Genomic DNA, 12,122 nt, shown 5'->3' with positions numbered 1-12,122 from the left:
ATGTTCGTTAAAGTTAAAGCTGATTGTGTGTACATATCCCGTAAACCAGTTCATTCCTCATCATTTTGATACAAAAAACATTAAAATGATCTATGGAACAACTGCTTCTGCAGAAAGAAAAAGCTCTATGGGCGGACGAAATCGAAATGTTCCCGGGCAAGGCTACAGGTAGCATTGAATCTCCCTGAAGCTCCCAGGAGTTCACGTGACACTCCTAATGTGAGAAACCCATAAGATACTATGTAAGTGTTAGCCCAGGAACTTTTGGTAACCCCCCCCCCCCCCCCCTGCCCTTCCCCCAAACACACACACACACACACACACACACACACACACACACACACACACGCACACACACACACCTGATAAAATCCTAAATGACACTGTTTTTGAGCCGTGAGACCCACATTAGAAATTATCTTATTTCCTCGTTAGTGAAAATTTCTGTTTTTCCTTGTTCTGTGGCTTATGAAGTGACAAAAATAAGAAATTATGTTGAGGAGGAGTGTCTGAAGTTTTTAATGTATAAACTATTAAATTCTCGTGCGATAGATTATGTTGTAGATGAGTTTTTATCAATGGTCGTGTAGTTGAATATTGAATAAAATATGTCTGTTTTATACCATGGCAGTTGTGCATTCATAGCTGTCTAATTAGACCATAGAATGATAGAACTCAATGAAAATGGGTTATTTTATATCTCATAGATACAATACATACAATGAAAAAATGGAAGGTGACAAGTTTCCAACAATTCAGTTTATTTTGTTATGGATGCACAAACTGAAAAGTCTTTGTAACACAGAGCCTGACAGTACATAGGTACATACATTTAAATTACTGTAGACACGTCTCATGTTTAGCAAATGAAAACTGCGCTTAATTGCAAAACACCGGTTTTATGGTCACCAGCATTTTGGCAGCACAGTAAAATGGTTGTATTATCATCTATTAACTGTAGTCTACAAGTGCTGAAACATTGCTGTCTTTGTCTCACAGATGGGAAGGTGGAAATTCCGACATTGCACAGGATAGTAACAATTCTGTTGTTTGTATGTTTTTCAGAAGACTAAAGAAAAAACAGAAGAGTAAGTGTGGGACACATATATATGAAAGGAAGTGTCAAACTTGCAAATTAACTGGTAAAAACACACATGAAAAATGCGGTAGATAAAAGTTACATTACAGAAAACATTATATAGTCTTACTAGGTACTTTAGAAAATACACAGAATAAACTGTAATTTCATAAAGAAAAGTTTGTAAAGTTAATTTGTTTCTTCTTTGCCACTGCTACAGTATACACTGTTCCCTCAAAACTGAATAACTCTTTCATTATTTTGTCAGAAACTTTATGGCCTTCTGCTCTGCATTGACTGGACCACTGCAACAAACAGCCTTCCACATCCTCATATTTTCCACAGTGAATGTGTGTCCAAGTACTATTAGCAGTTTTGAACACACTTGTCCTGTCTTCAGTTTCCTTTGCCTCAAGTATAATGGAATTTAAGGTAATTCCTAATTCCTTGGCAATATCCACTCACTTTCAATTGGTATCATCCCTCACTGTACAGTTCTGCATCTGACGTTTACGCTCACTCGAATTGCTCGGTGCATGTAGTTCCGCTAAGCCCGTCGGATGTCAGTACAGCTGCTTTGGACTGAGGGGATAATCATACTCAACTTCCATGACGCTCATTTGAGCATTGCACGCTCAAATTGCCTGGCTGTCTACTGTAGGTACCTGAGTGCTGCTCAGTTGCCCATTGTAGGATCACAGCGCTTGAACCTGAGGTGAAGGAGAGTGTGAAAGTGAAACTTGATTCGAAATAATATCTCCTGAGTGCAAAAGACAGTGGATGTAATAATGTTTGGGAGAGATTTTCATTAGTGACTGATGAGGATGTCGGCTACATGTACTGTAGCAAGTGCTCTGTTCTCCTGTCTTAAAGATCTGTCACCACACATCTGAAGGCACATGTCCACAGAGCATGACAAAGTGTATGTTCTGGAGCATTAGTAGTTTCAGTGAAAACTACAATAATTGAAAAGGTGCGTAGAAGTGTATGCCCGAGACCTTCATCCATTTGCATTAACATTAGGTGTAGGATTTCTTGCTTTATGTCAGGAGGTTGTAAGTGTCAGTTCAGAACTGGGACATGTAGATGTTTCCAACATTTTGCCTCATCTTATGATGGTAGTATGAAACACTGAAAGACAAGCCGATGAAATTCGAGTGAGTATGATGCCCAGCTTTATACATGGAATAGGTGTGAATGCATGAGGATGTACTGCAGAAATATGGACCGATGCATATGGGGAAATGTGTTACCTATCTAGTACTGTGCACTTTGACTATCAAGATGAGGTACTGCGAAACATGGTATTGGTGACAACTCACTTTTTCGAAAAGAAAAAAAAAAAAAAATGGCAAATTTATTAAGAACTACATTGCGGAAACTTTATTCAAATTTTTGGGAGTAAATACCCCAGCATTTTAATAAAATTTCATTTGCCACTGACCGAGGCACTAATCTATGGAACCCACTGCAATCCTTTCAGTACTATGCGTGCATTAAACTTTTTGAACACAGTCTTGAAACACTTGTTGGATTTGATAAATGGGTGTGGAGTGGTTTATCCCATGACTTATTCTGCTAAAGACAGTGTCCCTTTTGTGGAGAAAACTGGTGAAGTGAATTCAGTGCAGACAAACTTGAAGCAAGAAACAGAGTATAAGTGGGACAGCTCGTTTAGAATGCTACTGTGTGTAGTAAGGCAGTACAACAAAATCCTGGAACTGCTTCCAGAGAGAGGCATCTCTGAAAAACATACTGGTTACGACAAGAACACTGCAAAAGAACTCGTGAGATTTGTAGTGCCATTCAAAGATGTGATGAGAATGCTGGAATGCTGGAAGGTGACAAGTTTCCAAAAATTCAGTTTGTTTTGTTATGGATGCACAAACTGAAAAGTCTTTGTAACACAGAGCCTGAAGATACATAGGTATATACATTTAAATTACTGTAGACACACCTCATGTTTAGCAAATGAAAACTGCACTTAATTGCAAAATGCAGGGTTTTTTGGTTACTAGCATCTTGGCAGCACAGTAAAATGGTCTTATCGCCACCTATTAACTGTAGATTCTACAAGTGCTGAAACATTGCTGTCTTTGTCTCACAGATGAGAAGGTGGAAATTCCGATACTGCACAGGATAGTAACAATTCTGTGGTTGTCCTTCCGATTACAGAAAATGATGTCTGTATCTGATAGAGATGAGACATTAAATACTGAGCATCAAATGTGCGATGAAATATCGGTTTCTGAAAAGCTAGAATAAAATTATAACGTGGATGTAACATCTTACCCTGCTTTTGTTGTATCTGTAGATATTTATTTATATCAATATAATAGAGGGAAACATTCCACATGGGAAAAATATATCTAAAAACAAAGATGATGTAACTTACCAAGCGAAACCGTTGGCATGTTGATAGGCACACAGACAAATATAAACACACACACAAAATTCAAGCTTTCGCAACCAACGGTTGCTTCGTCAGGAAAGAGGGAAGGAGAGGGAAAGACGAAAGGATGTGGGTTTTAAGGGAGAGGGTAAGGAGTCATTCCAATCCCGGGAGCGGAAAGACTTACCTTAGGGGGAAAAAAGGACAGGTATACACTCACACACACACACACACACACACACACACACACACACACACACACACACACACACACATATCCATCCACACATATACAGACACAAGCAGACATTTGATGTGTGTGTGTGTGCGAGTGTATACCTGTCCTTTTTCCCCCCTAAGGTAAGTCTTTCCGCTCCCAGGATCGGAATGACTTCTTACCCTCTCCCTTAAAACCCTCTCCTCCCCTCTTTCCTGACGAAGCAACCGTTGGTTGCGAAAGCTTGAATTTTGTTTGTGTGTCTGTCCACATGCCAACGCTTTCACTTGGTAAGTTACATCATCTTTGTTTTTAGATATATTTATTTATATCTGTAGATATTTATTTATAACTGTTGAGAGACTGTCAGCTACACTCAGCAGCCGAGAAAATGAAGTATCTGTTTTCAGAGTGACTAGATTGTGGTCCATGTCACACTCAATCTAGTGACGAAGTTGACTTGTACGCAACCTGAGTGGGTAGTCGTGACGATGAAGATCGTCTTGAAAGGTGAAATCATAACTGTAGTCTTTCCCATACCTCTCAAATTCAGCGAGAAGAATGTTTTGTGTTCCAGCCTCAAATTTGAATAGTGAAAGAAATTTCAGTGCAGTTCGGAAAATTATCTCAAACGGATGAAGCAAACTTATCTGAAGCGAGTTGTTTCATTGTAATTTCACCAACAGGGAATAATTTGGAGGCTATTTTGCTATTGCTAGATTTCTAATTTGTTTGGAAATCAAGTCCACATACATACATTTGAATCAATAAAGCAGAAGGTGTTATATAAAACAGGAATTGAAATTTTCATTATGAGACCAACGACAATTGGTAGTTACATAGTTTTCTTGTGAAACTGGAAATTGTTTCCAAATATTCGATATTGCATAAAGCACACTGTTTTCTCTAGTGGATCATAACAGTTTCACTATTAGACATTACTACCCTGGAATATACATCTACAGCATAACTAATGTGATGTGAGTAGTTCCATCAACTGGAGGGAGTATGTCAGAAATGACACTGGCCCACAGACAGGCAAAACTGCCACTATAACAGTTTCAACCGCAGCACTAGAGCAAGCTGCTTCTGCCCTCCCCACCCCACAGCGCTTCATTCAACCGCAGTCTGCCCACCTCGAGCATTCGTTCTCTGGCAAGCCGTGAATGAGTGTGGTGGGCACAAGCGAGCAAAACACCCTATTTGCAGACATCTACTTCACTGCACTGAAAAGTCATAGTTTGTCAGCGATCATAATACTTTTCTTCTTTCTTTCCCTTGTAATATTCATTTCTCACCATAATCAGAAATACAGTAAATATGGTACAGTAGCCTATACAGTAGACTTCATGAAGTAGTCGCATTTAATATGTGTGTTACTTCTCTGAATACAGATAAACTAATGATGTGCTGTGATGTGCTTTGGGATTCATGAACGACATGCAACAATACTTGTTCAGTTGCACCCTAATGCTGACTCAGCAGAGTTTGTGTAACTTCAGAAAAACAAATGACTGCTACACCTAGTACCAACCTTTCGTATAGCTATTGCTGCCACCTAAATGTAAGTTTCATACTTTATACTTTTTTTATACTGAACAGTATATGCATAACAACTGGTTTTTGGAGACTCTGTTGCTGCACTTCGTACTTTTGTTATATATCTGCCAGTCCGTAAAACAATCTCAAGTTTGCTACATTAAAAATTAAGCTTTAGATGGCTTCAAGCACTCCCTACAATGTGATTTTCTAGTTGACAATGCAACACAGGCAACTGCGACTACACCTCTCCGTCTGCAGTGCGATGTTAGTATATGGAGCGTGAGAGCTTACCAATCCTCGCGCTACAACCCCCTTCTCAAACTGGATGTCATAACTTGCGTACATTGAGGGCATTTCTCCAGGACTGAAGAAAAAAAATGTATAAGTGAAAAACGTATAAATGAAGCTTTACTGTATAGCTATTACTACAGGGAGTAGTGTAGTCTATGGAAAACTGCTGAAATCAAGCCAAGGGTAGAGTTATTTAGGAATGAGTTCTATATTTTGCCTTGTGCTTAATTTTTATTTTGAGATTTGTCTTGAACAGAACTTAAAATACTTCTGCATACATACAAGATTATCTAAAATATGCCAAATTTTTTAACTTTTTGTATCTTGCAGAGCCAGGCAGCAATGTTTACAGATATGAGCTCAAACCCCCAACTACCTGGGCACTCACCTAATCCAAAGTTACTGAACAGCCGTACACAGTTCCTCCTGCGAGTCATTTCAGCTGCTATGCAGATGATACGGCCTGTTGATGGACTGGAAGATGCCACTTCATCCAAGGCAAGTTTAATTTTAGAAACCAAAGATTTTCTAAAAATTATAGCCAGTCTACTCAATATCACTTTGTACATTGCTTATTCAAAGAATCCAAGAGAGAATATTTTTGTCTTCTGGGTCCTTCAGAAGTCCTTTTGACAGTAGCATGAATCTGTTTTTGCATTCAATTTTTTGCCTGTGAAATAGCTGTACTTTATCAAAAAAGAAATGAGCAGAAAAAGAACCAGTGTAAAAGAGGTAAAGCAGACTATAGACAGAAATAAAGACGGAGTGGATAATAAAGAAAATTAACTTATTTGGATGAGAGAAAGAAGCAAGCAAAAGAGACATAATAGTTAAAGGTATAAGTCACCTGCCAGTCTATTTGTCTTCAATAATCATGCAACAGAACAGTGGAGGTTATAATACTATGTCCACCAGTGTGTTTTATCAGTCCAAATCGAAATGGTGTTGGCCATCAAGTGGCACAATTCACAGTTGGGCACAGGATGCTAGAGTTCAGTGACTGCCGTCATGCTGTATAGAGTTAGGTTCTTTCCAAAAGATATGGATTAGTTGTGTATGGTCTTATGTGCTAGCTACTTAGAAAGTCACCAGTCCAGTCTGTGATTCCTATTTGCATCATCAAGCTTAAGACTAAATACTGTAGATCATGTGCTGAGAGTTGAAGTAAACTTTGTGGACACGCAAGTTTTCACAAAGCCATTTTTGTCAGCTTGAGGAATACAAGTAGGCACCCAAAAATAAATAGAATTTTTTTCTGTGGGTAAATGTCATGTTCTACCTAACCATAATTTGTGTGGAAACATCAGTTAGGTCAAAGTGTGAGGTTTTGCAGAAGTATTTTCCAGTTATTTTTGTTTCAACTTCTTGCATGTCCTGAAAATATTGCCCTTTTTTGCCCATTTTTTTCCTGGAGGGACAGGAAAAGCTATAGGGGGCTATATTAGGATGGATGGGAAACTTTTGTCCTCCCTACCCCTACCCTCCGTATTGCTCATAACTAATTCTGCAATAGTATATCATGAACCCACTCACTAATTGTAGTAAGCAAACATCAGTGTTAAGTTATTATCAAGTACCTTTAATAAATTTGTCACTATGTTCCATAATTTAATGTGTGCTCTTTAATGAAACTTGGTTGAAGCATATCATATTCTTTCCTGTAAGTTGCGCAGATATTTTATCCCAACCATGCAGGGCACCATCTGTTGTAATCATAAAATTTGCACTGGGCATAATACAAAATGACTGGAATGAAACCTTAAAACAAAACATTTTGTGGATCCATAACTCCAATCACAATTTCACCCCCAAAAATTCAGGTATTTAACATTTTGTTTCTTTAATAACCATTAGAGAAATTAGCATGCATGGTAACATGTGTAATCAAGAAATAAGAATGTAATGATTTATTGTGTGCTATTTTTATTGCCTTTTTATGCACAAAGATTTAGGAGATATTAATTTATAAATTTATTTATTTACGTATGAATGTATGGAATGAGGTCCTAAAACTTAGTAATTATTAATTGTTATCAATTACAGGGAGTACAGCTTGATACCACAGCTGCTGTACAGTGGATGAGTAAATGCTATTATCTTGCTTCTGTCTGGGGTGTATATAGTGATGACTTAAGGAGACATCAAGTATGTGAACTTTATGCCAGTGGCTATGATAGACTGGCAGAAGAAGTAAGTACCACTCGGCAAGGTAGCACTGTAGCGAGGATGAACAGTATTGATGAAAAAGTCTAATACTGAGCAGCATTGAATTTTTAAATGCCTACAATTATATATATTTATAATGGATGTCTGTTCTTTTGGACATGTCCGAAGCTGGGAACTACTTTGGTTGCGAGTCGGGGTTGATTTAAATCAAAGATGAAAGCTGAAAATTTGTGCTGGACTGGGATTTGAAGCCGGGTCTCCTGCTTACTACAGTGAAATTCCACTGTTACACTTTTTCAAGGGACTTTAAAAAAATGGTGTATAATGTGGGAAAAGTTGCATACAGAATACTCCTTTGCATTTTTGCACTTTATGTATGATATATGTACATAATAGCCATCAAAATACTTGTCAGGGACATGGTTATTATCTAATAAAGGTTTATTACCTAATAAAGGTTTATTGTGAAATATAAACTGCTGGTGTAACTGGAACTGGTATCTGTCTGGGAAGTTGAAACATTTTACTTAATTTCATACATCATTATCAGTGTTTTTGGGAACCCTGCAGCTGTCGTCCATTATTTAAATAATGGAACTCTGCACCACTTACGTATTTTTTCATGCTTTGCGTGGTGTGTTTCAAGAATTTTTTCAAGTTGTCAAGTGCAAATATTTATGTAAGTGTTTTGTGTGGTGTTTGCATATGTGTTGTTCTGCATCTCTTGCGCTGTAGATGTCTTTTTGAGGTTATCAGGTGCTGTGCTTCCTCAGTTATGTGGAAAACCACACATATGCAAACTATCACTCACATTGTTTGTTTATGAAACATTGCAAAAAATACATGTGTAAACACACTAAATATGGTTCAACAAAGGTGTCATGACAGTCACAACAATCACAAAGTTACGCAATCAAAACAGAGAAAGTTTGGAAATGGTTGTGATTGACCATGATGTCTTTATTTGAACAAACCTAGTTACTCCCATCAGCCACAGTGCCAAATAGAGTTTGGCAGCGGCAGGAGATAGGGCATGAATTGTTCCAACTTTTACCCATTTACCAGTTCATGTCCACTGAATAGAGTGCCCTGGTGTTAAGGAATTAACATTTTTTCATAAGCGTAAATGTTGTGAAAATGTTGTGCAATAACGCAAAATTGAGTCTGAATTAACATTGTAGCCATAAGAAATTTGACGTGAGAAATTAAAAAATATTGTAAACAGTGGGAAAACATTCATTCTGGGAACATAAAAGTGGGGTTGTACAGTATTGAAATCAGTAGGAAAAGTGCATCTGCTCACAGCCATTGTCTGCAATTCCTTGGTGACTTACAACTATGTTTGAGGATTATAAACCTGATGTCTTTCATGAAAGTTTACGGTTGACTTTTCACTGCTGTTTCTGGAATTATCTCAGTTTTTGTGGTATACAGATGGAGCCCACTCAGCAAAAGACTTATTATGTGGTGATTCATTTTGGTTATGATTATAAATGAAGTTTTCCAGATTGTAATTTTATATACCAGTATCTAATCAGTAAACAGTCTCAGAATAGCCTGATGTGATATTAAGTTGAAGTATATTTATTGGCAGTGACACCACACTGGTGGGGTTTTGGACATTAGTCATGGTTTGTATTGCTAGAGCTGTGTGTAATACTTTGTAGAATGCATAACTATGTCTGAAGAACATTAAAGATCCAAATTACATTGTAATTTAGCTGAACAAAATATATAACGTGTGACTGAACAATTGAAAAATGAGGAGTATAAAAATAAATTTAGTTTCTGTTGTAATTTTAGCAAAGGACTCTGTATTATGTCAAACAGAACAGAAACAAAGATTAGCTAACAGAGTTGTTCAAAATTCAAAATAATCAAAACGAAGAGGCCAAGTGTCAAGACAGACACAACAAAAGCAAAGGCAATGTGGGAAAGTGCTTCATTTTTTTACGTGGTAACTTTCTATGATACCTTGAGTATGTACCTCTATTGCCTCAGGATACATAACTAAAGGAAATCAAAGATCACATCAGTCTTCACAGAAGATTTTTGTAACAGATAGGAAGTGGAATGTGGTTGGTTTGTTTTTCTGTGTTGCCACTCCCACTCAGTTGCTGGATATCTCCAGTACTTACAAATATAAACCAGTGAGGTATTAGAGATATGTTACATCATTGAAACAAGGAAAGACCTTAAAAACAAAACAAAAAATATAGACTGAAATCGGAAGTTGGAATGGGCTCAGATGGCAAAGCTTAATCCCAGCAGCATTCAAATAAAAGTAAAGAGAAAATTGTAAAGGCTTTCAATTGTGAAGGAAATGCGCCTTATTTTTAGGTAACGGTAGATAGCCCCATTACTGCTCATTGCTTCTGAAAGGTAGTGAATTACAAGAGACAAAACATATCCATAATATTTTAAAAGACTGCATTAGTGTTGAAATAATTTTTTCTCATATTTAAATTCATGTTTTGTTAGTGGCACTTCAGTGACAGTGAACTGTCTGTTGCTGTGATTTTTCAGTTAATTTTATTTGAGCCACTTGACTGATGACAATTTAAAGAAAACTATGATTTTGTGCTTATAGTCTTCTGTTTATGTAATTAGGTAGTACATGGAGGAAAAACTCTAGTAAAAAGCCTGAGATAAGAAAAAGAACAGGCAACTGAGAAGATGAATGACACTCGGACAATATACTACTGAAAATTTCAGAATGCTTCAGTTGATGCCATCACAGTTTCAATTGTTGGCCATCACATGATTGAGACTTACACTTTTTTTTACTTACATTTTGAGCTCACATTTTTATGCATATACATGTGGTTACTGTCATGACAAGTATTATAGATAAAAAATACTTTCGACAATTTTGTTACCAACATGCATGTGGGCTATATTATATAAAACATGTGTTCATGATAATCCATAAGTTTGCTATGAAAGGTATAGTCGTTCAGTCATTACAAGAATAGTTATTAAGTTCTTTTTAATATGTAGAGAAACAGATTAACGTCACCATAAGACTAAATGCAATTTTTTCATTCTTAGATATTGCCTGCTGTGAATGATGTGGAAAAGTTAGCATCGCAGTTGCTGCTAATTGTAGGACAACGGCTAAGGAAGCTTCTAACATCATCAGAAAACTTTTGTGATCGTCTTTCCCGTATAAGTCCTTCATTATCTATTTGGTTGGACAGTTTGGTGAGTATATTATTTCGGTAACTCACGTAATAGCAAGCCCCATGTTGGGTGCTAAATGCTAAAATGTGGTAATAGAAATGTTGAGCAGTGATGTATGGGAAAAAACTGTTTCTTGTTTGCTGGGTCCCAGTCCTGATAAACATTAAACAAACCAAAAGTCGCCACTTCACTGGATGTGTGCAAAGCATTGAAGTGACTTACAGGTGAACACAGGTAGCAAAATCAAAACAATTTATTAAAACAACGAGAAACATTGTTAAATACAGGGTCTCAGGTTGTTTAGGCTGGACAGGCACGGTACAGAAGTGTGTTCTGAGGCTCTGGCTTTTCAGTTACATGTAACATGTCTTAGTCGGCTGTCAGCACTTCAGAGCACAGACACCAAAATACCAGAAGTGTGAGGCCCATCTTGCAATATGGAAACAGAGACTTGATGGTGTGCTCTGAGTGGCCTGACTGTGAACTTCAAATCCAGGAAAATATGGTGCAGTAATCTGTATTGTTGCTTTGTGAAATACAAATACTAGATGATACTATTTGAAAAGGACTGTTGCTACTCATCATATAGCGGAGATGCTGAGTCGCAGATAGTCACAACAGAAAGACTGTCAAAGAAAGCTTACAATATATCCTACATTCCTGTAACCTTCATGGCTTGAACCTTTGTTAGTCATTGTCCTTTACCAACCTGCCCCCTTCCCTGTTCCTATTCTAGCACTACACAGCCCTCTGTTCCAAAAACGCACCCATAACCGTTTTACTTCTCTCTGGCTTTTCGGCCAGCATGTCCACCATTCAGGTAATAGGGTTACGAGAGATCGGCACACCCAACAAGGGGGGTGGTTTGCTTATGGCTGGATTGTGGAGGTGGCATACAAGGAATCAGATTCGAGTTGGATGTCTTGTCGGCAGCAGAGTCTAAATTCAGACCAGTACTGGAATCAGACTGCAAAGGCAGCATCAGGTGAGAGACGGAACACACCCTTCGGAAAAGAAAGCAAAATCAGACGCTCTCGAGTGTAAGTAGCAGACTAGAATGAAATCCAACAAAGAATGAAAAGGGGTTCAGAAGAACATAGAGTATACTGGAGTCATCACAATACCAGATCAGCACCAATGGCAAGTGCAGACAAAGTCCGGACTACCAGGCCTTGAGATGAAACTCTAATATGAAGATTCCCACACTCTGGTTGTCTGGTTTTGATCCCGGTCTCCCTCCTCTTGCACTTTTT

At 37.8% G+C, this 12,122-nt stretch overlaps 1 protein-coding gene across 1 annotated transcript in view; it reads left to right on the top strand.

Moving 5' to 3' along the window:
- The window catches only part of LOC124802945 (rab3 GTPase-activating protein non-catalytic subunit), a 171,428-nt gene that overhangs the window by 146,020 nt on the left and 13,286 nt on the right, over window positions 1-12,122 (top strand). Inside the window, exons 22-24 of the mRNA XM_047264033.1 lie at window positions 5,851-6,018; window positions 7,564-7,710; window positions 10,738-10,890. Of these exons, the coding sequence (XP_047119989.1) occupies window positions 5,851-6,018; window positions 7,564-7,710; window positions 10,738-10,890 (468 nt within the window). The remainder of the gene's footprint in view (window positions 1-5,850; window positions 6,019-7,563; window positions 7,711-10,737; window positions 10,891-12,122) is intronic.

The sequence above is a fragment of the Schistocerca piceifrons genome, chromosome 6 (genome assembly GCF_021461385.2).
Source record: "Schistocerca piceifrons isolate TAMUIC-IGC-003096 chromosome 6, iqSchPice1.1, whole genome shotgun sequence".
Classification (NCBI taxonomy): Eukaryota; Metazoa; Arthropoda; class Insecta; order Orthoptera; family Acrididae; genus Schistocerca; species Schistocerca piceifrons.
The sequence above is the reverse complement of the archived record's forward strand: the minus strand, read 5'-3'. Positions and strand labels throughout refer to the sequence as shown.